Here is a 25,999-nt window from a genome sequence, read left to right as displayed (position 1 = left end):
TTCTCAGATCGGCGATGGCGGACTCTCAGATCGGTGACGGTGGACTCCCCGATCGGTGACGTGGGGGCTACACTTGGCCTGAGATCAGGTGCTTTTAAAGGGCTGGTCTTCACTTCGCGACGTCCTCATCGTTAATCACTGGGCCTCGCTGTTCTCACCCCGACAGTCGGGTGGCACGGGGCTTCACTGAGGCGGCCGAGGGGCTTCACTATCAAAACACTGAGGCTTTAACGGCCGTCGAATCGACTAAGGCAGCTGTCAGCTGTCACACCACGCAGCTCAGACGTCACTCCGACAGGCACTCCCGGTCACTCCGATGGCTGCTCCGTTGTTCGCGTGAAGGGCGTGTCAGAAGGTCACCCGGCATCCGGTGGTCACTGCTAACCGTTTCAATTCGGGTGCCAAAGTCTACATTGCCATGGTTGATCCAGTGCTTGTTTTTCTAGCCTTGCGCCTTTCTTCAGCACGTGTTGAAATTTTCACTCCTCGCGCTCGCACGCAACGTTGCGAGCTTCAGCGACGCCTCGGCACAGGCAGCCACACCTGCTCTCAGGGGACACCAGCCAACCACTGTCTGCCACCCAGGCACGCGCGACCGGCCGGCGCAGCACAACCTCCTCTCCGGGGACACCGGTCAGACACTGTCCGCCGGCCAACGCGACGCAGATGCGACCAACATCTGGCGCAGAGGCCGTTTACGATGAAAAATTGGCTCGTTTCCCACGCTGGCGCCGGTGGCGGCGGTGATCGAAGCAGCAGCTGGCGCGCCTGAGAGTGAGCGCCAGCCTGAGCTGACGGCAGTGGGTCCTCTGGCGGGAGGGGGGGGGGGGGAGCACAGGTGGGACGGCGTCACTGACGACGGATCTGACCGCGTAACGGACCAGGGTGTGCTGGCGCGGGGCAGGCGGTGAATGAGGACTTGGTGGCACAAACAATTAACGACTCTTATTGCTTCGTTCTCTTGTTGGCGCATGCAGTATTGTGTTCGGTGTTTAACAGAAAAGGCGAGTACATCATGACATAAGGGCTCGACTTGCCTCCAGTTCGCCGGTTTTAATAGTTATAGCGATTAAGACATATTTTCTCACATTCTGTAAAATACAGAGGATACTATACGACTTGTTGCAGTGTAAGTCGGTATCATAGGCGACAACGCTCTTCTTGTCACAGGGCTTGTGGCTGCCAAGCTAGTTTACTTTTTCATTCCTGCTACAACAAACACTAATTACCAGTTGAAAACGGACTCAACCCAAGCCAATCCCGAATAACCAATATCTTGTCCCTTTACTACCTTGTTGTCGCCCGCAGTTCTGTGGAATAAAGACTGTCATAGTGAACCACGAGAATATGCGCAAATTTGCGTGCATTTATCTCGAAAATGGGTTTCTGGTAAGCCCTATGCTCTTTTATTTCAATGTCACCATGGCCGGACAACGAGATCCTTACCACGCCACTGTCTTGGCTTGGGCCATAACACATATGAATTAAAAGATTGTAGTGAAAGAAGCTTACACGATACTTACACAATGCTGTTCGTCTTTAAGATCCCAGCTTAAATATGGCAAATATGGTATGTATCATGTGATTTACGGTATTAATTGTAAAAACAAGAGCTTTTACCATCTTCATCCAAAATACATTGTTTTTACATGAGCCCAAGGGTGGATAGAATGCGCAACTTGCTCGTAAACTCCCGATAAATCAAGTGGTTCAAACTGTAGTATTACATCATAATCACGATAAAGTTCTGATTTTCTTGGACAATTATGGAAAACTGTCGACATTTCAACGTCAACAATTATCACGATTCAAGTGGTAATTACGGGTATGTGTGAATTTAATCAGTAGAACAGAGAATTGTCCATTTTATGAGCAAGGACATAGCTCTTATTGTGTTAGGAGTTATTTTCAGCTTGAATAAATTCACAAGACCGCACTCCATTAACAAAAGTCCGTGCACTGACCATAATCCATTCAGCAACAAACTGAATGACACCCATGCAGCCAATACATACGCCATTCAATACCAGTGCATCCCGGACATCAACAGCCCAGCTGTTGCAGCCTCCGCTACACGAGGTAGCCAATATATACGTCATGCAATACGAGCGCGTCCCGGACATCAACAGCCCACCTGTTGCAACTTACGCTACACGAGGTAAGTGCACGGTCCACTGCAGAGCGGTTACATCCCCGGAGAGAATCGCATGGCATCGTTCACTTCCACTGCCTGCCACGCATGGCTGGGCGCAGCCACTTTCTCCGCGCAAAATCCGCTCCGGCGCTCGGCTGAAGTCTTTTCTTGCCAGATCAAGCGCGTAGTGAGAAATCTGTAGCAAGCGGTCCGAATATCGAGAGACATTTCCCTCATACATTGAGGGACTTTCGTTCGAAGCGCGGTGGACCGCTGCAGGGCTTGTTCCCAGATGAAGACAGATGGCACGAGGCTAACGCCCGCCTCACGAGCAGGTCAAATCGAAGAGAAGGCTGTCCGAACGTGACGATGTCCAGAGCACTGGGGACACTTGCAAAGTTTGCAAAATCCCAGGGATGGATAGAGTGTCAGAAGATCAGACAGCGGGTTGATGAATGGCCGGCTTATGGGAATTGGAAACGGCAGAGAAACTAAGTATCGCGCCCCTTCTCTTGTTGCATCACGCTATTCTACTCCACCGCAAAAGCAAGATGTTCTCGACATAATCACGAGTGGATTTAATGCCTAAGAGTTTTATGAATATGTCGTAAACAAAAAAAATCAACCATCGTTTTTGCTGGAACCGACATCGTCCATGTGAATGAAATGGGGACTATCATAAATCAACTATCTCAATAAAAAAGCTTCTGTTCTTCAACACAACCAACCGAAAAAGTCGCCATCCATGACGGACTTTCTGGTTAATGGAGCTGCACAGCGCGTCATCGGAAAGGTAGTTTAATGGTTCGCCCTCGTGACACAGCCTCCGACAGACGGGCTCTCAAGGTCCCACGGCACATCCGCGAGTTGCTGCAGGCTAGGGAGAACGCCTCCTGCCTTTGTTAGCCAGACCACAACAGTCACTGAGGTGCAGCAGGTCTCCGTTAGTTCCGTTTGGTATCCGATAGGGTCTGGAGCCGTGTGTATGAGTCACGTCTTTGCTGCAACAGCCGGATATTTCAGAAGAAGACGAACTGCTTCTCACGCACACGCGGTGTTTGTAAGAAGGATGCGATAAGTTGATACCGAAAAGTTGGTACCATAAGACGACAGACGCTTCCAAAACAAACCTTGCAATGTCTGGTAAAATATGATGAGTTTATGTGATACTTCTTTGGGACCAACGGTTCAAAGCGATGCAAAACTGAGCGCTAATATAAAAAGTGAAGTACAATTAATCTCGAGTGTATGCACGAGCATGTAATTCCTCAGCGGCGGCGACAGTTTCTACGAAAGTATCGCAATCAATCGTGTTGATCAATCTATTACAGAATAGTATTGATCACGGAGAAGGACGACTCTCTGGTCTGGTTCGGTCTGGTCTGGATTAGCTGCATCTCCTGCACTCCCTGGTTCTTCCTCCTTACTACCCTTGCGCGCCTGGTTGCAGCCCTTGTTCACCCGGGTTCCTCTTTCCCCCCGGACTCTTTTGGCTCCTGACCTGAGCGCGGCTCCTGTACTCCCGGGTTCGCCTCCCCTGCCTCCCCTCTTCCCCCGTTCGCGCATGGCTGCCGCTCCTGTACTCCTTGACTCCTGCCTGCCGCCTGACTCCACCGCTGCGGCCGAATGCAGCCCGCACCCGTCCGCCCCCGCGCCCTCCCCCGGCCCGGCCGCCCGTCTCGCCGGCTGACGTGATCACGACCCGGCTAGAGGTCAGTGTCAGCTCACCGCAGCGGCGCCACGGAGAAGCAGCCAACCTCGGCGGCGGCCCGGCCAGCCGGTGATACCGTGCACTGGCGCGACGCAGTCACCGCTCCGGCCTGCGATACTGTGCCATGGTGCGCTGCAGTCTCCACGTTATTCAGTGATACCTTGCCGTTGTGTGCTGCAGTCTCCCCTCGGCTTCCGGAATCGGTGCCAGTTGCAAGCTGCGGAGACCGCCGGGCTTTGTACAGCATTCTGAGCGTCGCAGCAGACGCCATTGATGCGGGCGGAACGGAGGCGGCCCGCCACGGGTGACTGCGTGAGGTGTGGGCCCTATCGGTGCCATCTGCCCGTGCGACAAAGAAGTTGCAGACTGCTTGTCAAAGCCACCGTTGCAGTTCTTTCTTAAGAGAATGGTGATGAATACTGTACGCATCGGTAGGAAACCCACAGGCATTGAAAACGTGAAAAAGACGCCGAGCAACGCTTACTCCTAACCAACACTGCTAGTCAGCCCCTCGGTATGATCGTTACCGAGGGGCTTTGAACCGAAAATACATCAAGCTGGCTCGAGGCCACTTTCCAAGGGAAGGAGGGGGGAGGGGGGGGGGGATAGAAAGAGCAGTGCAGTACCGCTTGTGTTCCAATCATCTCCACCACCACCACACTGCATCTGCACCGCCTACATCAGCCGTTGTCACGGTGCGGCACGGAGCAAGAAATGTTATTATATAATACTTTTAAAACACGATATTTTCGAGAAACTGAGCCATTCCAGCGCTCCGTTACAAATGCCACACGCGCTGGCGACCGAGGCCAGCTGACGCCTTGCCACACGGGGAGCGCCACGCGCCGCCGCCGACCGCCGGCTGACACACCGCGCCGTGTGACGTCACCCGCCGTCCGTGTGACGTCACCCGCCATCCGTGTGACGTCACCCGCCATCCGCCGCGGCGACGCTCCCGTAACGTTATCAGGTGCCGCTGGCGGTTCGCGCCGTTCTCATTGGATGGAGAGGGCTCCGGGTGGCCGCGGGGGGCGGAAGCGGAGCGTGGGAGGCTGCCGCAGACCGGTGCCTGAACGGAGTGAGGGGGGAGGGGAGCGCGGGAGGCTGCCACAGACCGGTGCTTGAACGGAGGGAGGGGGAAGCCCGGGAGGCTGCCGCAGACCGGTGCTTGAACGGAGGGAGGGGGGAGCGCGGGAGGCTGCCGCAGACCGGTGCCTGAACGGAGAGGAGGGGGAGTGCGGCAGGCTGCCGCAAACCGGTACCTGGACGGAGGGGGAGGGGGAGCGCGGGAGACTGCCGCTGACCAGTGCCTCGACGGAGGGGGGGGAGGGGGCATCGCCGTGACCGCGGAAAGAGACATGAGATATTTGGTACCTGATTGTTATTGGTGGAGTTCTTGTGCCTATTTAATGATGTCCAGATGGTTGAATCAGCAGAGAGGAAATCGCACTCTTCGCGCTATCCGACTGCCAAAAAAACTCGCTAACCGCTGTCCAAAGCCGTCCGGACAGGGGCTGGAGAATAGAGATAGGCAAACCACGGAAAGCTGGGTAAAAGGCAGACATACGTAGCAAAACAGACGCCATTTAATTCTATGTGTGGTGCTAACACGCGCTCAATTTCAGAGCAGAGTGGCGTAGTTTGGGGAAGTATTGCTGACACAAATACGCAGTGACCTAAACGCATCCAGTGCAAGACATGTAGAGCTTGATGAGACCAATTAACATGTGAGATGACGACCAGTGGTGTTAACGTGCGTCGCCCAGCTAACCAAGCAACGCACATCACTCGCCAAGTTAGCCACGCAACGCACAGTACTCGCCAGGGTAGCCAAGCAACGCAGAGCACTGTACGATGCATTCCTGGACGAAACTGTGGCAGGTAGAACACAGATGACTTCTCTAGTGAACAGTTCTCGCCGCATCTCCAAGACCGCATAACTCGGAGCTCGTACAGCCCTCTGCGCACTACCGAAAATACCACAACCTCACTGACACCATTTTTTCTTTGTTTTATCGCATGTTTGAATGTTTGACTTGAACGTTCGATACGTCTCTGTCCAACATTCGGTGAGGTTTTTGATAGCCCTAGTAAGACGCCTTTTGAGGTGTGGAACGAGGGAGACAGCATCAGGGTCGGTGTATCGATGTTAAAACAAACCGAACGGCACACGCCCCGCTTGGAAGGCCGCGCAAACGTGCCATCAAAGTGCCGGAATGCCGCTCCTTTAATGAGTGCAGCACGCACAGCATGCACTGATATACGGTGTTCGTGTCGCGACGGAGGGCTGACGACCGATTTGAGGCCCGTTGTAGCACGCAAACCTGGCTGTCAAAATTTCGTCGCGTGTCTGCAAACTTGTCCTTATATTTTTATTATTTCAACGATACTGTCGTAAGAATGCTTGGCTCGGCGATCACGGAATGGCAATTGTCGTGGTCAGGAAATGTGACGCCATTGTCGTCTCTGAGATGATAACATGTCTAATTACTGCAGACCCATATACCCGCTATATTCGCGCATAAAGCTACGCATGATATTGATAAGAACTAACTGCCCTTGGACGTGGCAGGGTCCAGCCAGTTAAATTGCCGAAGTCTACAAGCTTAGGATTATTCAAGTTTGTGGTGGCAGTGACAACATGTATAAAAAACGCGCCATTATCAGTTCCTAGATCGATTACCGGAGCCACGGTGGGCTAGGCCGTGTTGAGCTCACTTCGTGTTTCATTGGCCGCACAATCATCAGCCCTACGTGTATTGTTAAGCGTCTTTATTTTCTATCGCTGCCAAGATCTAACAAGCTGTTAAAAATACCAAACCAAAAAATAATACAAAGCAAAAAAACAGTGGATCCGTGCACTGTGTTCGGGCAAACGTGACTGGGTGTACGTTTCGACAAACACTTCTGCTGGTGCAATCGGTCGTTCTCTCCTTTGTTACACGGCATCGGTTGCATGTCATCGCGACACCGGTTTGTCGAGATCGAGACGCGGTTTGGACTCAGTCTCACAGCTATTGCGAAACTGCAGGTTTGTTTCCCGCACTAGACGGATGAGACAGGTCAAATTTTGCTGATTCCAAATCTTGCCGGGGAAGTGCATCTGCTCCAGCGGGTGGCGTCGGAAATAGGTTGTAAATGTCATAGCACATCTTTTGGCAAACCGGACGTTTTTGTTTGGCCGAAATCTTCGTAAATGGCATTGCGAGAAACGGTTGCAGCAAAGAAGACCGTCAACAGCGTGACAGGCCAGATTGGCCGTAGGCCCAGCCGGTGAAACCAAGACATTTTTCGTGAATAGAGTCAAGACAAACCGAGTTAAACCAAACTAAAATTTTTCTCTGTTTCATTCAGTCAAACTGCGGTTTTCCGTTTCGCCGTTTTCGTACCGTGACATCCGCACCATTTTTAGAAGAAAAAAAAACTACGAATGAAACTTACCATAGTTGGGATTATGCCAATGTTTGCACCTATTTGTGTCGCATGGACATGAGTGAAATGCAAGCAAGGGTGATCAGTCTTACAACACTGATAACCGAAAACAGAACATTATTTAAATACTACGTAGGATGCAGTGTCTCAGATTTTGAATGTAAATTAGACAGCTCCGACCATGTTTGTTTTCGGAACGGTGGGGCTTCTGCTCTAACAGTTTTTTCATCTATACCTGCGAACACATCTACAAGTTTCCTCCCTGGTCGCGCAATAATCCACTTTTCAACCACTCGGTCGCTGCACCACCCATACACGGCACCCTCCACCCTCCTCAGTAGCCTCACCACAGCCTGTCCCTGCATCACCCGCACACGGCACCCTCCACACGCCTCAGTAGCCTCACCACAGCCTGTCCCTGCATCACCCGCACACGACATCCTCCGCCCTCCTCAGCAGCTTCACCACAGCCTGTCCCTCGGTCTCTGCAACACCCGCACACGGCACCCTCCACTCTCCTCAGCAGCCTCGCCACAGCCTGTCCCTCCGTCGCTGCACCACCCGCAGGCGGCACCCTCCACCCTCCTCAGTAGCCTCGCCACAGCCTGTCCCTGCATCACCCGCACACGGCACCCTCCACCCCTCCTCAGTAGCCTCACCACAGCCTGTCCCTGCATCACCCCGCACCACGACATCCTCCGCCCTCCTCAGCAGCTTCATCACCACAGCCTGTCCCTCGGTCTCTGCAACACCCGCACACGGCACCCTCCACTCTCCTCAGTAGCCTCGCCACAGCCTGTCCCTCGGTCGCTGCACCACCCATACACGGCACCCTCCACCCTCCTCAGTAGCCTCACCATAGCCTGTCCCCGCATCACCCGCACACGGCACCCTCCACCCTCCTCAGTAGCCTCGCCACAGCCTGTCCCTGCATCACCCGCACACGACATCCTCCGCCCTCCTCAGCAGCTTCACCACAGCCTGTCCCTCGGTCGCTGCACCACCCATACACGGCACCCTCCACTCTCCTCAGCAGCCTCGCCACAGCCTGTCCCTTCGTTGCTGCACCACCCGCACACGGCACCCTCCACCCTCCTCAGTAGCCTCGCCACAGCCTGTCCCTGCGTCACCCGCACACGGCATCCTCCACCCTCCTCGGCAGCTTTACCACAGCATGTCCCTCGTTCGCTTCACCACCCGCACACGGCATCCTCCACCCTCCTCAGCAGCCTCACCACAGCCTGTCCCTCGTTCGCTACACCACCCGCACACGGCACCCTCCCAGTCCTCAGCCACCTCGCCGCAGCCCTGTCCCCGGCCCGGCGGCACCAGCTGCTCCGTTGACTCATGCCGTTGCGTGGCGGAATGTCACGCGCCGTGAACCGTGACGCTGCCGCCTCAGGAGCCGACCTCATCCGCCGCGAACCGCCGCCCATCACCCGCCGCGACCGGCGTCTAAAGTTATTAAGAGCAGCTCACAGAGGCTCTTTTGGCTGTTTTTTGGTATGATGGCTCTTTTATCAAGGCCATTATGAAGTAATGTCTGTTGTAAAATAAGGATTAGTTGGGGTTGTTTTTTTACAACTTCTTTGTACAAATAATGGTCATCTGTCCCTTCAGTTTTGCACGCGAAGGGCATATGATGCATTGTTTTCCTACAAGTATTTAATCGTTTCAGATTCTAAATGGGTCTGTTAGGTTTCTGCTACAAACAGAGAAAACAGAGGAAGTGCAGTGGTATGAGGTGCTTTGTGAACTAGAAGTTCAGGTTGAGTTGCTGTACAATTAGGCATGCTACGCCCAGTAACTGCCCGACGAGGAGTGACAAGAGATTGCTCCTCTCTTCTGTTCATCTCAAGTCAAGGAATGTACGTACGCCCAGTCAAGTCTGAAGACCGGACGGCACATTTCCGAAGAGCCTCAACATGAAAGTGTGCCTAACCACGACACTGACCTCAAACAAAGGATGTCATTTCCCGTGAGCCCAATCTTCCGTTGCTACCGTTACGCTGCCGAACTGACTACCCGCTGGGAGAATCCGTCCAACGGAAGAGCCCAGAGCCGCGGGGTTTCCTGATGAGTCGAGTGAGCTCGTTCGGTGCGATGACAGCGACGCCACTTTGCACCACTTGTGGAATCACTTGGGTCCACGTTTGACTACAGTCATGTTACGTATCATCGTAAGGTCTAATTGAAGTACAATTACAGTACAAATTCAGTACAATGTCAGGCATTACAATTTCATGATCAAATTTTGGCATGTAGTGTGCGCACACCAAACATCATATAATTTGGCCATCAGCTTGGCAATTCTGAAACTACATGTAGCAGTATCCAACTTCTTCCTGGCCACTATATGACAAATGGTCGCGGAGCGCAGTTCGGATTTCAAACCCACTAAAATTCTCCGGAAAATCTGAGTGAAAATGGCTGCTGGATGGGAGCCTGAAGGTCTCCCCCTACCCCCCCCCCCCCCCTTTGCTCCCCACATCTGACCGGAATACTCAAGGGTGACTGGAATAACCACGTCTCCGTTCCTATGTCTAGCTCATGTCGCCCCGTTTGGCACACAAGTTTGACCGGAATACCCATGTCCGGCTGGAGTACCCACGTCTGGCCGGAATACCCATGAGTAACTGGAATAACCACGGTCTCCACCCCTGTCCCCTGCTCGTGGCCCCGCCTCGCACCCCGGTCGCGGCCGCCGTGCGTCTGGCTGCACGGCGAGACGCAATGGCTGCAGACGTGCAACGATACACCCACCGGTTCTGGGTCAGTGAAAACACCAGCTGATTGCAGACAGGAGGCGGCTGACCAAGGTTGGTGCTGATGTGGGCTCCGGCTCCCAGGCGGCTGGCTCTGCGGTGCGGACTGCAGTGGCCTTTGCAAGTGATGCAAGTGGAGAAAGGCGCGAACGGGAGGTGGGGAGGGCGAGATTGGATGGAGACATGAGATCTTCAGAGACCGGAGCAGAGACGTGCATTGCGCATGAGCAGCAGTGCAACGGCATGGGGAGGTCCCAAAGGCTGGGAAGTAGACGGACACGAATTCGTGCAGTGGAGTGCGAGTATTTCGGTAGCATTCCTCCCCAAACCAGAGGCTCAATTCACAGCTTGGACGTAGTGTACGTTATGCTGCATCGGTTAAGCGACTGCGAGATAATTTTTCGTTATCTTTTTTATGCCTACACAAATATCTATGAATAGACGACAAGGAGCGCCCCCCCCCCCCCCCCCTGTCCAGCCGCGGCAAAAACGACGAGGAGAAATATTTGGACTGAGTGGCAAAGCCACGTTGCTCCTTGCTAAGAAATGTGAAATAAACTAAATTAGAATAGTAGAGTACATATATACAGCAATTAGCACCCCGTTTTTTGGCACCGTTTAAATGAGTTCGATAGTGATGTGATGCACCATGAAGATATAACTGAAAGTGGCCGGTGCCAAGAATGATGGTTACCAGCCCGTCAAAACCATCACCAGAGTTAATGCCCCTAACTCCTCTGGTTTCGTGTGCCGGACACCCCGCCACCGATGCAAAAGTGCTACAGTTCACCGCTGGACGTTTTGACGCTTAAATTTGGAAGACTGGGACAACACAAACTGCTTACTCAGCAGAGCCTAAATAAGTCGATCACAGCTAGCATTGGTGTGGGCCAGTGACGAGGCGAGGTCCTACTCATTGTCGTGTCACCCAGTTCTGCGTCGAAGATGAAGAAGAAAAGGCGAGCTGTAGATATGGTGACCCAGTTCCTTCAGCCATACTTTTGATTGGTCCCGACCAAGCTCCGTTGTGGCGTTTGGTTCAAGGCGTGCTCTCACCTACCAGCGAGGGGACACGACAGCGTTTTCCTCCGTTCGTGATGGGCAATAAAGTTGATTTCTTTCAGCTAATTCAGGCGTTTTATACACAAAAGGAATACAACTTGAAGTCTTTTGTAAAATGTTTACCTATTCAGTATAATTATTTTCCACAACCTTGTAACAGATACTTTGAGAGAAGACGCAAGCTGCTCTTGTTCCACAAAATGCCTAAGGATATGTTGGGGGCATCCGTCTTGCCAACGCGCTACGTTCCCAGTGGTTCTAGAGGGTAGATCAGAGAAAAAGGGCATTCAAGCTTGCTCCTATCCGCTCCCTATTCTGGTCGCCGACGTCTCGGTCGACTTCCGCTCCGATTGTGCCCCTACCAGCGGGGACCGTGCCCCCCCCCCCCCCCCCCGCCTGCCCCGCGACCTTCCGCGCGCGGGTGGCTGCCACGGTCGGGCGCCCAACCGGGATCATCCGCAGCACGGGAGGGGACGCTGGGGTGGCACGGGTCTGGTGCGGCCCGCTGGTGATGGTACCAGCCGCTGGTGGTGGTGCCGGCCGCTGGTGGAGGTGCGAGCCGGTGGTGGTGGTGCCGGCCGCTGGTGGTGGTGCGAGCCGGTGGTGGTGGTGCCGGCCGCTGGTGGTGGTGCAGGCCCGCTGGTGATGGTGCAGGCCGCTGGTGGTGGTGCAGGCCGCTGGTGATGGTGCAGGCCGCTGGTGGTGGTGCCGGCCGCTGGTGGTGGTGCCGGACCGCTGGTGGTGGTGCGGCCCGCTGGTGGTGGTGCCGGCCGCTTGTGGTGGTCCGAGCCGGTGGTGGTGGTGTGGACCGGCGGTGATGGTGCTGTCTGCTGGTGGCGGTGCGGACCGGTGATTTGGCCAGGGACAAGAAGAGCGCATAAAACTTTCGTCAAGAGATAAAAGGTGAGTATCCTTCTGCATTGTAGCATCCTGGGATGCTTTCCGGCCTGAGATGAGCTTCTCCGACCTCCAGTCTTGAACAATTATGCACTCGACGCCGGCTCTGGGCCACGGACACGGACATGAGCGAATGCAGCTTTATAATGGACATGACATGATCACGAGTCTGTCATTTCGCAAATCACTGGAGCGAAAAGTTCTTACGTCTTTTCAGCAAATAGTAAAGACAGCATTGCTGGTAAGGCATGTGATAGAACCTCACAGAAAGCAAATATGAATTTAAGAGCGTGTTCATGGTAGGCATATCCTTAACCATAAACTCAAACCTTGTTTATAAAAGCGTAACAAACCACAGAAGTGAATAATGGCTGAAGCGACGATGACAAATTGGCAGTGGTCATTTATCATCTATTGGAATGGCATCGGCGCTTGGCATTCGGCCAATAAACCGAGTCATCCTCGTGCCATAACCATCAGCCCTCGTCTACTGTATAGGAGATGCTGCTGCTGGTCTCATTTGTCCAGGAAGTCATGCGCCATATAAATCGTCTTTGGGAAATGGGCAAAGCATAAGTTGAAAAGAACACCGTTGGATGAATGCCTAACTGCTGGTGGGTTTTTGGTAACACCCGTTACTGCACTCAGTCATGATGAACAGGAGCCTAACGGTTCGGTCGCATTGTCCCGGTGCGAGCAGATTGTGTTTTGCATAAGCCTTTACCTACAACGTGTGAGGTTCTCAAATCTTGAGGGGCTCGCATGCATGTCCTGCAGCACAGCTTACGCCTGTGCAATACAGTTTCAACACTTAGGAACTGCGAGATTCATCCATTTCTGTCAAGCAAAGCGCTCATTCCCGACACGATATACTTGCCGCCATGCGCGCATCCCACCGCCTGCTTCTGCAGGTTTTGCAACACCGCCACTCGCTTGTGTGCGCAGAAACACTGCCGTTGGCCAGGGAAAACGATCTGACTGTCCACAGCCGCTGTCCTTCCCGTCTGACCGACGTACCTCGACCCCATTTTACTGCCGGCTAACGGCGGCTCGCGAGGAGAAACTGCCACTGACGCACTCGCCTGACTACCAATGCCTCCGACCGGGCCGCGCCATCTCCGCACCGCAGGTGCGCCAGCCCAAGAAGCACGTGCGCGCGCAAAGGCGCGTCCAGGACGTGGATCCGGGGAGGTTTGAGGGCGTCGCTAGTGACGAAGTGATACTGCCGCCTCGTAGGTGTTTAGGAGTGGCGCAGTCCAACGACCGAACTTATTACGTGTTGGATCTGTTGAAAACGGCTTGCATGTTCTCGCGATGCCTACACGCGCCGTTGACAGGTACATGAATGAATGGCTGGTCTCCCGGATTTCCAAAATGGCATGGTCTGCTTCGCGCGCCACCCGTTCTGGGCAGCGCATCTGAAATCACGGCCGCAGAGACGAGCCGAGAAGCAGCGCTGCAGCAAGTAGAAAGCGAGGCTGGGAGGTGGCGGCGGAGGCGAGGGGGCAACAGTCATACCTAATAAACTGTAACATTATGTAACAATAAGACAGTGTACGAGAAGGAGCTGGCTTAAAATGGCGTTTTGGATGTACGTAATCCCCTCCCAGTGTCTGTCGCCAGAACCGAGTTATTTGTCAAGCTTTAAAAGTTTTGCCTAAGTCTTTTCTTGTACGTGGAGTACTTAAGTGGGTGACGTCACGTGCCGAATAATTTACAACCCTGGGATGACACCAACCCAACTTGAGGATGATAATAGATCAGTGTCGTCGGGGAACGTCCAATGCCTGCCTGGGTCGTAACATCTCACTGCTGATTCCCGTGAACTCTACAACTGCACGATTTCGGAGGGAGTCTTTTACCAGGCGTGCTTCTAGGTGTCTATGGTGTCTAGGTGTCATGGTGTCTAGGTGTCTAGGTGTCATGATTTCAGACTCTCTTGACATAGGACACATTGTGAGATGGGAGATTTTATGCTGTAAGTAAGCGGCTTCCATTATACCAAAAGGTACTGTTTAAGCGACCTAGTCAAGAAAGCGTTGGTTTTATCGGCTACCTTGATGATTGCTAGAAAAGACATCTCGACTCACTGCCGGAAAAGCAGGATGATGATGATGATTTGGGTTTTGGGACACACCGACTACGATGGTCATATGGCGCCCATGCAAAGCAGGATCTCAGAGCGTGTCTTGCTCACGTCAAGTATGATAGATCCAATGTTGAGTACTCAACGCCGGTGGGCAGCATGCGAAATGCTCGCAGATCCGGCCAACCCTGGAGAGGCCGGGCACCAGCACGGTCGGCACGCGGGCCAGCACCGGCTCCAAGAACACTGACCCTTAGGCCTTGCATGTGCAAGCTGTCACAGTCTTGAGAATGAATGAAACCGCAGCGGAGAATTGCGAATTACGCCACTGCACTGTGGCGCTCATCTTTCGCAAGGCATTGGCTATGGTTGGTAATTAGTCACAACATGAAATACGTCGTTTGCCGGCTAACGTAAGCGCATCAGGCCTCTCCTCCAACAGCTGACATCTGCCGCCGTTGTTAGTGAGCTCATCACGGTATGACGTCATCACGTGATACCTTTCAACTAAATTACGCCACGTAATGGCACCAGCAGTCAGCTGAATGAAATCATGCCAGGATGAGAACGAAGGACGCTCCATAAGTGACACGATGGTCCAATGCAGTCATGTACCGAATCTGCAACAGTCTTGGGTCGAACGAAACCTGCCAGTCGGTGAAATCTCGCTCGTCCTTTCCTACCACAGCCGGCCCAGCGATGTCCGCGGTCGGTTCAGTTCAGAGAGCAGCAGCGTTGCCTCACAAAACCGTTATTTTTAAGTTTAGGGAACGAAACAGCAAGTGCGCTTTATTCAACACCGCCCATGTACCGCCCAACGTTAGATCGCACTTATGACGGGGAGGAGGGCCGTCCACCTCCGACCCCGCCCCGCTTCTGCTCTCGCAGCCACACTGCCACCGCATGGCAAACTCACCTTATCGTACTCCATGTCTGCGCTGATGACGTCACTAAGTTTGCTGACGTCACTAGGCACTGCCGACGTCACTAACTGCTCGCATCTGGAACACCAACAAAAACTGTCATTACTTTTGACGGTCGGTAGCTGCGGCCCAGGCATCCAACGCAGCGCCGCCTCCGTTTCCGTTCCTTGTTGGCCGTTGAAAAGGAGAGGCGGCCATCGATGGCGGCGGTTCCCGCTGTTTAACTGGTGATAAATCACGGCCCCGGTGTGGTGGGTCATAGGTCGGGTTTTCACCTCCTCAAACCCGCCCGCCACTCGTCCGGGCATATTGGCGTGAGAAGCATTAGAAGCACGCGCGCAGTGCCTCCGAAGCGGTGACTGGAGATCACTTTAGGCCTTGCACTCCTGTTCAGAAGTCTGACGCGGAAGGGATATCCGCGGGGTTTGGTAAGATACCATTAAAACATCGAAGCATGGAAGCATGAAGTACACATGATAGACGGGCAACTTTGTCATTTCCCTCACCGACGGTTGTCGAATTCATGTATCGGAACTGCACTCAAATGAGCACTAAGCAAGGTACTTGACTAACCAAGCAAGGCAACTGGTGTTCAGTCAAAAGTAGATGGCCCATGAAAGGGCTCCAATCTTCCAAGTCCTTGGACACATTCGACCACCATTTTGTTTTTAGCTTTCCACTCATTTACGCCAAATTATTACTTAACAGCATACACAGTAGCTATAATGCGTTTTTTATATCAGCGTCTCAAGCGCATCGCAGTAGGCGTGCCGCATTTAGACACGAAATGAACCCGGAAATTTATTACTTTCGTTGACATGGCCATAGGAGGTGAAGCTGACATGGTCATAGTGGGTTATTGGGACTTTACCACGCACTAAGCTGCTGAGGCCATATGACATTGCGTGCCTCTCATCCCTGGACGGTATGGTATGTGCCGCGGAAATCGAACCCGCACCTTTGGTTTTCCGGACGAGCCGCGTAAACACTAGGCTATCGGTACGCGATCATGGCGGTTACAGCGATATTGGCTCAACGTACGACCACATCCTAGCAAAGATAAGACGATTAAGTCTGGGGGATAAAGTGCGTGTAAGCGGGTGGTGCGGAGGTAAGCACGTCACCCTGTTTGAGCCAGCACCAGGTTAATGAACAAGTCATAAGCGCATGCCGCGTTTCACGCCAAGGGCTTATCTCGCAATTTAAGACATGCACACTGCACACGACTTACACGCTATTTTCGTACCATCAGACTCACGCACATTTAGATTCATCCAGCCAGCTGGAAAGATTTAGAGGCGCGCAGGTCTGGCGGTGGGGAGGTTAATACATAAGCCTTTGGTGGCTGTCAAACTGCGGCTCTGATGCATGTCCGTCCAGAGTCGGCATGCGCGACTTTGTCCGCTCGGGGACCCCTATTCAGGGAATCACGAGCGCTCGGGTAGGACTCCCGCCAGGGGCACTTGAGCCCATTCATTGCGCCTGCAGCTTACCCGGGATAGGATTGGTATTACTAGAATGCATGATGAAGCGTTGATTATGAAACATGGTCGGATGCTCACTTCGACGAGTGTTGTGTTTTGAATCTCTCCCATACGCCATGACATACCACTGCTGCAGGGTCAGACATAGAGGCTACCCACGGAGAAAAAAGATGGTAACTTAACGTGCTAAAACATTTTTACCGTGGTCTTAGGCCAGAAAGGCACCTGGCGGCATTTCCAATGTCCTTTTATACGTTTCCAACTCAAAATGTACCCCGAAGAAGCTCCCAGCGCTAGCACCCGCCGTCCGACGGCCGGGCGGCCGACAGCGGCGCGGCCGGTATTTCCTCGCGCCTTCCCAGCGGCGGCGCGACAATGCCATTCACCGGGGCGTCGTGCCGCCGTCGTGCTGATTTCCGCTGACGGACCCGCCGGCCGCCTGCGAACCTGGGCCGGCGCGCTCGCACGCTACAGAAAGACGCCGCCGCGGAGCTCTCAGTCCGGCGGCGCCGCGGACCGCGCCGCCACCCGGGGCTGGCGGCGCGGCCAGTGCGGCCGCCTGTGAAAGTCCGCTGCACTGACACGATCGGCACGAGTCATGGTGGCCAGCTTCCCTCGGCTTTGTGACCGCACGCCGCCGTCGTGGGTGGCGTTGCCCCCCAGTGGAGCTTTGGGAGCAGGAGCGGCAGGTCACGGCCGTCGGCGTTTTGTGAAAGCTCAGCACGAGCGGCGCGGTTGTCCATTGGAAGACTCCATGTACGAGCGGGTTTCGGTCCTTGAGTTTTGGAACAATACTGCACCCGTGATCTCCAGACCCTTGCAACCCTCGCCGATGCAAAATGGATCTGCTGCTAGCACGTGTGGGCAGGCCAGGTCGCATCAGTGGCGTGGTCAAGGGAGACGCTTTTGGGACCACGGCCCTCTACCCCTCAGGTGGAGGGGTCGTCGCACTGAAGTCGTCGCACCTCCTGGTGCGACGACCCCAGTATTTTGGCAGTCTAAGGCACCCGTAAGGCACCTTTAACGATAACAGACGAGGCCCGCGCCATCAAAATTGGTTCTCGAGTATGCAAAGTCTCCAGAATGAATAGTGCCCAAGCGACGATTACAGGGCCCCTTTGGATGTAGAGGCTCCTCTTCCCCAATTGGCACTTCTCCCGGGCGGAGACCTGGCTACGTCTCTGGATCTCCGACGCTTGCGGGCTGCAATACCGCTCGACAACGAACCTCGACAAGTGTTAAAGTGCAAAACACGAGTCGGCAAAACAAACATCGCCGTGGCTCTCGGTCCAGACAGCAAGCCGCGCGCCCTCCTGTTCACCAGTTCATTTCACATCCCCCTCCCCCCCCCCCCCCCCAGTGAAGCCAATTTGTCTGCCGGCCACCGAAGCTGCCCGCACCAGCACCCCCGCCGCGGCCGTCCTCCGAGCGCGGCCAGCCGCCGAACCTGTTTGCGAGCCGAACTGCGATTGGGGCGCACGCGTCTATCTGCCGCCGTCCGCAGGGTCGCTTCCGCCGCCGATCGCCGGCCCGACAACGCCCTTACGGCCGGGCGTAGTTGGCCGGCTCTGGCGGGAAGTGGGTCAGCGCACGAGGCGGCCGGCGCCGGCCGCGGGCCAGCCGAACCGGTGGCGCTCGAAGACCGGCCGGGGGCCGTCGCATTCCGCTCGCGCCGCCACCGACCCGACCTGACACACCGGCCCGGTCCGCGCCGGTCCCCGGCCGGCTGGAGCTGGCTCACCGCGGAGCGGAGTCTGGGGTGCGCCGGGCGAGAAGTGCCGGGTGACCGTCTGGCTCCCGGGCAGGTGGGGAGGGGGGGGGGGGGGCGGTGACGCCGCGGCTCACCAGGCAAGAACCAGCGCGTCTCTGCCGGCGCCAGGCGGCCGTGCGCGCGAGGTCAGACTTCCGGCAGACAGACTGACCACACTGACCAGACTGATCAGGCTGTAGACCAGTCACAGACCACGGACGTGTGGTCGCGTCGGATAGTCGGAGGACCGACCGCGGGAGACCGTATCGTTACCCTGTCATTCACCAGGGATGCTACATGACCAGTGGATGCTTTTCAACTAGTAACAGACACACTGACACTCTGAGAGGAAACCGGGGTGCTTCGCCCTGGTGAGTGGCCTGTGACATTGTGAACGCAATGAGTGACATAATGAAAGTGGTCAGCTTGCTCTCGCTCTCAACCGTCATCACCAACTCCACAGAATAGTCACTATGTGACGCATATCCTGGTCAGACAGTTTCTCAATAGCGCCCCGACAGCGTTGCTAGTCGAAACGTCTTCCTTAGTTCCGCCGCTCTCCAATCCTGGACGCCCAGCAACCCATTAAACCCACTGTTGTTTGTTGTTGGATGCGCCCGCGCGTAGGCCAGGCGTGACGCAGAGGCCGTCGCGTGACCGGGTGACGTCAGCGCGGCGTCTGCTGTGCGGAGCAGCCGGCGGGATGAGGGCGAGACCCGCACGTCGCGGCGGCGTGTGTCATGACAGAGCCAACCCAGGCGACCGCCGCAGGCCCTCGAGAAGAGCTCACTGGGGTCGCAGGTGCTTATCAATTCACCAGATCAGCGCTGATGGAGAGCGCTGGAGGGGCTCGGTGTGGTAAATATACTTGTGCTTGATTCTGCTTCGGCAGAGTCGATTCTAACGTTGATTCGCAGCGCGTGGCATTGATTCTGACTTAAGACTCTTAGCAGCACGGCACACCTTTGTGTCCTCTCCGATTCCAATCCGAGGCGGAATCCCTTAACGCCAGAACCAATTTCGTCGTAGCTTGATATCGGTGACAACAGTTTTGGAGATAACCGGTTACATTAGCTTTCTATATGCCTGCGCATGACATTCGTTCGATGACAAGGCAAATAATGCATATTCATATATATATATATATATATATATATATATATATATATATATATGCTCTCAGAGGAACCAGTGTGCTCTCCAACGGCTCTCCACTGTTAATTCCATCAAAAGCGGCAACGAACGAACCAACGTATGGTGCCACACCGTCTCCACACCGCATGTTGGGTGCAACGTTACATCAATTAGCTTATATAGCTTTTGTCGTGTCTGACACTAACATTTCATGAACGTTTCATGCATACTCAACACACATAACGGCACACAGGTCTCTTATTGGGTCATGACCACTTGAACGTAATGGGTAGGGTCCATGCAGATGCAGCATTGGACTTGAGACGGCCATTTGTGGGCGATGAATGAGAATAATAATCACAGGGTGTCTCCCAGCAAAGCAGATAAGTGATACGTGGCCGAGATGAAATATTGTTTTGTTGCATGCACTTACTGGTTGCGAGAATCACCGCAGCTCATAATGACGATTATGCAATAACTGAGAGCTCACTGTGCGTGAAGTGACAACCCTGAGCAATACTTGCCTCACAATTCAGGTAGCAAAAGGGGTCATATACGCTACGCATATTTGCATGTGAAAAAAGCTATGTGATCTATTCCAGGAACTGAAATACACAGACGAGCAACATGCTTATCTAAGCTAAAAAATCAGGCTGCAAAGTACTTTCAACAGGGATGTTCAATCAAAGCGAAAGCATTGCTCGCTTTGCCTGCTCCTCACCACAGTAACTCCACCTCACGGAGGTACCGCAAGACACTCTTCAACAGTTCACATGCACTCTACGATAGCGCGGCGGGCCGTTCTGTCAGCTGTGTCGTGCTCCCAAAGGCACCGCCCATGCGTGCTCGACCTACACTCTGCCAGCGGGCTCACCGCAGATTGGACATGGTTCAGCTCTCCTCCAAGGGGCATGGTTCAACTCTCTCCCAAGGTTAACTCGTACACCTCGCCGCACTCCTGAGCCCCGCAAACTACGAGTGTCATGGATGCCTCAGCGCGTTCTGCTGCTGGTCAGCTGGGCGGGGGGGGGGGAGGGGGAGGAGGGATGAGTGCGAGACACTCGCCGCTGGTCCTGCACTCCCATTAGACAGTGGCATTGCACTGCCTGGACATAAACGCACGGTAGCAGGAGACGCCAAGTGCTCCTTGAAAGCTTTGGCAGTGCGCGATGACGAAGCGAGCTTTTGTTTTCAGTGCGCAATATGCCAGCGCGTTTACAAGCCAGGCATGAATTTCATGATGCAAAAGCACCGTGCTTCTCGCATCGCCAAAAGTTTTCGGCCCGCCTACTTCTCACTGGTGCTCGCGTAACTACAAGGGGCTTTACTTAAGACTTTAAGCCTTCCATTTCGGCCGCCTGATAAGCGAAGGTCACAAGTTGGGAATTCAGACACCACACCCAATGGAATGGAGCTCAGCTCGCTGGTTTCCACCCACCCCCTCCCCACCTCCACCCCACCCCCTCCAACCACGTGCCTCCCCCTCCCCCGTATCTCCTGCACCATTATGTGGCGAGGCACCACAGCGGCGCCGCCGGCGACAACAGCCGGTGCGGTGTCGCCCCGCGCTCCGGCCCACCAGTCACGCCCGCCCCCTCGCCACGCCCCCCCCCCCCCCTCCCCCTCCGCCCGCTCGACGACACCGACAGCGCCGCCGGCGGTGGCGCCGACGCGCCCTCCGCGCCCGGCGCGCTGTCGTGGGCACCCCGGCTGGGAAGCCGGCAGCCCAGATCGGCCGCAGCTCGTCGCGACGCTCTGTCGTAACGCGGCCGGCGAACGGCTTGCCGACACGCGGCTTCGACGGCGGCAGGCGGCGGTAGGTGCCGTAACGCGAGAGTAACGCCCGAGCGGTGTCGGGCTCTCAGCGACGTGGGGGGGGGGGGGGTTGCGGTGCTTCGTGGGACTGACTTTCTTCTCGTCACACTGGGCTTCATGCGCTCAAGGTGTGATGTTAAAGCTCATTCCAAGCTGAGATTGTGAGTGGCATTGCGGCATAGTGTGCTCCTTAATCTCGCCGACAAATATTCCAGTTGTATCGCTCCGTGTTGTTGACACATACACCCAGTCCTCCCATCTTTCACGGATCCTCGCCCTCAAAGCCGCACTAATCTTTATCAAGGAGAGTAATGGCATTCAAGGAGAAGACAGTTGCATCAGGAATAAAACAACATAAGATTCTTTTCACTGAGAACGCACGTTATCACCGTTGATTTTAGGCGTTCATTGAATGCCAAATTTGTTTCAGCTCTCAAACTATGACCTATTAATCCCTAACTTGTTCAGTTTGGTCTCCGTAGTTCTTCAGCTTATTGGACGGCATCGCTTGCATTAAACAAGTCTTTTGTCCAGTCACGCAATTCTGGGTCGAAGGACGGATGCTATTTTTAAGTCTTTAAGACTAGGCGTGATGAATTTTAGAGTGAAACTTAAGCCGATCACGCAGGATTATTAAAAATGGTGTGTCACGAAAGCCATACCGTCTGTTGTAATGCCAGATGACACTTCCTTAGAGACCGGTGTAAATCTGAGTCAAGTGGGAGATCTTAACTGATGAGAAAATGTAAGGCAAGTACTGAGGTATATTTTTATGACATTTTAACGATTTTTCCAAGATCACAGAACGCGATATGCATCCCTCTGGCCACACCTCTGCGTTAAAGACGTCCAATAATCTGCCAACTGCACCAAAAACATGAGTGAATGCTATGGTAGAACCGATGAGACGACTGGTACACATCCTCTCCACAAGTTCAGCAGAATTTTATTATTTTGCCACTGACAGCTGCTCGGCCTGGCAGTGTTGCCAGAGCAGCTTTGTTTAGTGCCATTCGCCCATAACCACGGGAAAGTCAGCGGCTCTGCGAAGATGATGATTTCGTTGACGCGCCTGTTCTCTCCCTTTCCCTTCCTCTCTCGCTCCCTTCCTCTCTCCCCCTCCCCCTCTCTCTCTCTCTCGCTCCCTCTCTCTCCATATCTTGAGGGGCAGCAATGCCGTCACCTGCTGGTGACGTCACCACCTGCAATGCCGTCACCACCGGCCTGCTGCCCGGTGCCGTTGCATTGCAGGCCGATGAAAACAAAATCACAAGCCTTCGCAAGTCCGCTGACGGGTATGACTTTTAAACGAAGTTCATCGAGTCTTGACAAGAGGATTACTGTCAGCAGGAACATGGTACGACAGGAGCCATGGAGTGCGAGTACCGCGCTAAGAGTGAGTCTCGGAAATATTCTAAGGCATTACGGGAAGGGTCCCCTGACGTTTTGCATCGTAAGTGGACTCAAGTACCTGCTCCAGGTTTGGTTGCGCGGAGCTGGTTATGTTGTAGGTGACCGACGGGCATTAAACGCGGTCCGAGTTAGTGTTCTGCCCAGCAACGAAGTCTCCCCGAGTCCTGATGGATCCGGCCGCGGCTCTCGGACGGTCGCCCCCGGCTCCAGGCAGAGCCCGGGCCGTATCTCGCCAAACATCCGCCTTCAGTCTGTCTCGGTGATGCGATGTTACTAGGCCGTCTTCTCGTCAGGGCTGGCAGCTGAGCCTGTCCTACCCAACGGCGGTAATTCAGGCAAATTGTCAGCACTGATTTCAAGACGTGGCATAAACTACTCTGGCTTATCTTGAACACGTCACAAGCACACACCTCTGCAGTACCTGAAGCCGAGAAATGGGGAACGTCCAAATTAGGGAATGAAACACGCTCAAATATGTTGCCATAACGTCGCCGCAGCTGGATGTAAAGCAGAAGCGGCGGTGCAGTAGTGGCGCATACGCGGCGATCCCGGGGCCTCACTCGTACCAAGCAGTGTTCTTCTGTGTTAAACACTCAGAAGGCGGGCAACGGTGCCGGCGCCCGTAAAACATCGCTGGTTCGGTGTCCGGTGCCCGTTATCCCAAACCATGCTGGTGGTCAAACGGCGACGGAACCAGTTCTTACACGACATCTTTATCTTTTGGTTTGGACTACCTGCTGCCGAAAGCGAGTCAGGGGTTGAAGTAAAACCAAAGAATAAGTTGGTCGGCCCATCCTTTCAGGATCTCGGTGTGTGTCAGAAGCGATCACATATCCCGGCACATCCTGGTAGCCAAAGTTTCGTAATGTCATGCCTGCGTGTTATGCGGAAATACCTTATTGAGCTTCAGAAATATGACAGAGGTGGTCTGGAGAACGAATGCGGAGTTAGCCAGGCTCTGTAAATGAACTACCATCACAAACCTCATGGGAACCAACGGGCATAGAACAATTTCATGGCTCCCCTTGTGAGCATGGAAATACCAGACAGCTTCACAGCAGAAAAAGACGCGGGCGTTCCAACGCAATGCTATTTTTATGTTACCCAAACCAGCCGGAATATTTTTAAAAAATGAGCATGTGGTGGTTAGCCATCTAGTTACTTTTCGGTCTGGATTGCTTAACCCGCACGAGGAAGTCATTCTGCAGAAAAGTCATTCAAGAGCAACGACAGGGAAGATATTTCACGCACAGATACACGACATAAGTCGTGCCGCCGTTCCCGTGGGAGCCGTTCTGTGGGGTGGGAGTGTGCGAGTCAAGCCCCGGACGGTTATGATTGTGTCTCAGCCCAGTATCTATGAACTATAGTGCCAGTTGTGTTCCTAATCTAAAAGCCTTATGAAGGTGACTCCAAAGTGAGGCGTACCCGCCAAGGCTAACAAACGCCCGATCAATTCTCACATGCATTTCACACAAGCGCTACGTTTGGTCTCGACAAGCAAACAGATCGACGAGAGGCTGGCAAACCATGAGTGATTTCCAAATTATATAAACATGGTGCGCGCCGTCCCGCAAGGAGGCCTCTCCAGTCTTCACAGGAGTTATGTTCGTTATTCGCTGCGACAACGTCTCTTGTCATCACCGACCATGGCATACACTTAGCCATGCGTCATGAGCATTCGCCTGGTCCCACACATGGGATAAAACCGTTACTCGAGGAAAGAAGCCACCGACGCCAGCGAAGAAGCTTTAGTGTTTCCCTGAATCAGCTGCTTCCAAGCGGTCTTGCACTGGTGGGAACCAACCGCAGTATGACAACCCAAATCCGGCTCTGCAGCAAGTCTGATGCTCTTCGCCAGCAGCCCGCCTTTAAAAGTTCGACCAATCGCCACACATCGCTGTTGCGCCCACAAGCGAAAGAACCTTCTCAATGGTGAGAAGGCCTAGCCTGTTGTTGGATTCTTTCCATGATCACCGCACGATAAATGCTAAACTTTGTCAAGCAACGGGATACCCGTGGACCCTGACACCCCGTGATGCCGACCTCTATCGCATTCAAGGAAGAAGGAACGTTCAAAAGGCTGGGGTGGTCAAATCCCTTTTCGAAGAAGATTATGTCCACGCATCGCCGCGAAGCGAACGCTATTTTTCACGACGAATGAGGGGTCACGCCCCTCCCCCACATGGCCCTCCCTCTCCCAACAGCTGTATCCACCCCGTGACAGCGCGCAGGCTTATTCCAGACGCCCTCTCCGCTCCTCCCCCATCTGAAGAAGCTAGCCTTGCGTTTCGAGCGGCATGACTCACGGCGTGAAGAGCGTGACTCGGCTGACTCCAGCCCGCATCATTACCGTCCCAAGGGCGCGACTCGGGCGCGCCAGGCTCCGAACGTCAGGCAGCTAATGCACCGGCGAGGTGAGACCACAGCGCCTGAGAACGACGTGTTTTTGAGCTCGCAATGCTAGGGCGCCAAGGCAGCCATATTGTATGAGCAGTCGGCTGCACAACACACTCGCCAGCCATCTTTCTCGGGCGCTGAGTGGAAGTAAAAACCAGCCGCGCCGCAAAAGCCGCCGCGCCGAGGACAGCAGGGCACCGTAGTGGTCCCGCGTGGCTGGACCGCACCGCCGGGCGGGGTACCCTCTACAGCCCTTTCGCCGGCGCCCGCCACGGCCGGCACCAAGGTTATTAAATGCGGCGCGCGCGGTCGCCGGCCCGGCGGGAGCGATGACCCAGCGGGGTGCGGCGACTAACGAGCTTCCCTTACCGTCGACGCTCCAGCCGGTGCTCCGCGGCGAACTCGCGGCGCGCCGCCGCCTCGCCTCGCCTCGCCACACGACTCGCCGCGTCGCACTGCGCCGCGATCCGGGGCCGGCTGTCACCGCGAGCGCTCCACGTCTGCTGCCCGAGACGCCGCCGACTGCCGGGCGGCGGCGGCCGGCGCCGCCGCCGCATACCTGGGGCCGGCCCGCGGGGTTCTCAAACTGGGCCGGCCGGCTGGCGGCGCGGCGGAGGCGGAGGCGGCGGTGGTAGCGGCGGTGCAGGGCGTGTGTATCGCCCACAGTGAGGGGAAGGGAGGGCGGCCGGAGCACGGTAGGCGCCTGTGCTCAGTGCCCAACAACGTAGAGTCGTCCTGAGGCAGGACGTGACGCATCCCACAGCGGTTCAATTTTAGGACCATCATGGAGCTGCTGATTATTTTATGATGAGGGAAAGATACCTAAGCGAAGGTTTCTGAAACTTGACAAAGAAAAATTAACACAGCTTTGACGCTCAAGGCAATTGGCCCATAAATGGCGGCTTTGTAATCTCTTTATAGCGTGTTATAAAGCATGCATACTCGCTTTATAGCTCATCCTTCCGTAAATGTAGAGAACTAAGTACGTAAACA

General features: G+C 54.5%; 1 protein-coding gene across 1 annotated transcript in view; it reads right to left on the bottom strand.

The window, feature by feature from the left end:
• The window catches only part of LOC119113516 (unconventional myosin-XV), a 74,854-nt gene extending 49,341 nt beyond the window's left edge, over positions 1-25,513 (bottom strand). The window contains exons 1-2 of the mRNA XM_037237819.1: positions 25,376-25,513; positions 15,004-15,088 (exon numbers count right to left, since the gene is read on the bottom strand). Coding sequence (XP_037093714.1) covers positions 15,004-15,018 — 15 coding nt within the window. The 5' untranslated portion in view covers positions 15,019-15,088; positions 25,376-25,513. The remainder of the gene's footprint in view (positions 1-15,003; positions 15,089-25,375) is intronic.
• Between the last annotated feature and the right edge of the window lie 486 nt (positions 25,514-25,999).

Source organism: Pollicipes pollicipes, unplaced genomic scaffold (assembly GCF_011947565.3).
Source record: "Pollicipes pollicipes isolate AB1234 unplaced genomic scaffold, Ppol_2.1 Scaffold_7262;HRSCAF=8765_pilon_pilon_pilon, whole genome shotgun sequence".
In the NCBI taxonomy this organism is placed as follows: Eukaryota; Metazoa; Arthropoda; class Thecostraca; order Pollicipedomorpha; family Pollicipedidae; genus Pollicipes; species Pollicipes pollicipes.
The sequence above is the reverse complement of the archived record's forward strand: the minus strand, read 5'-3'. Positions and strand labels throughout refer to the sequence as shown.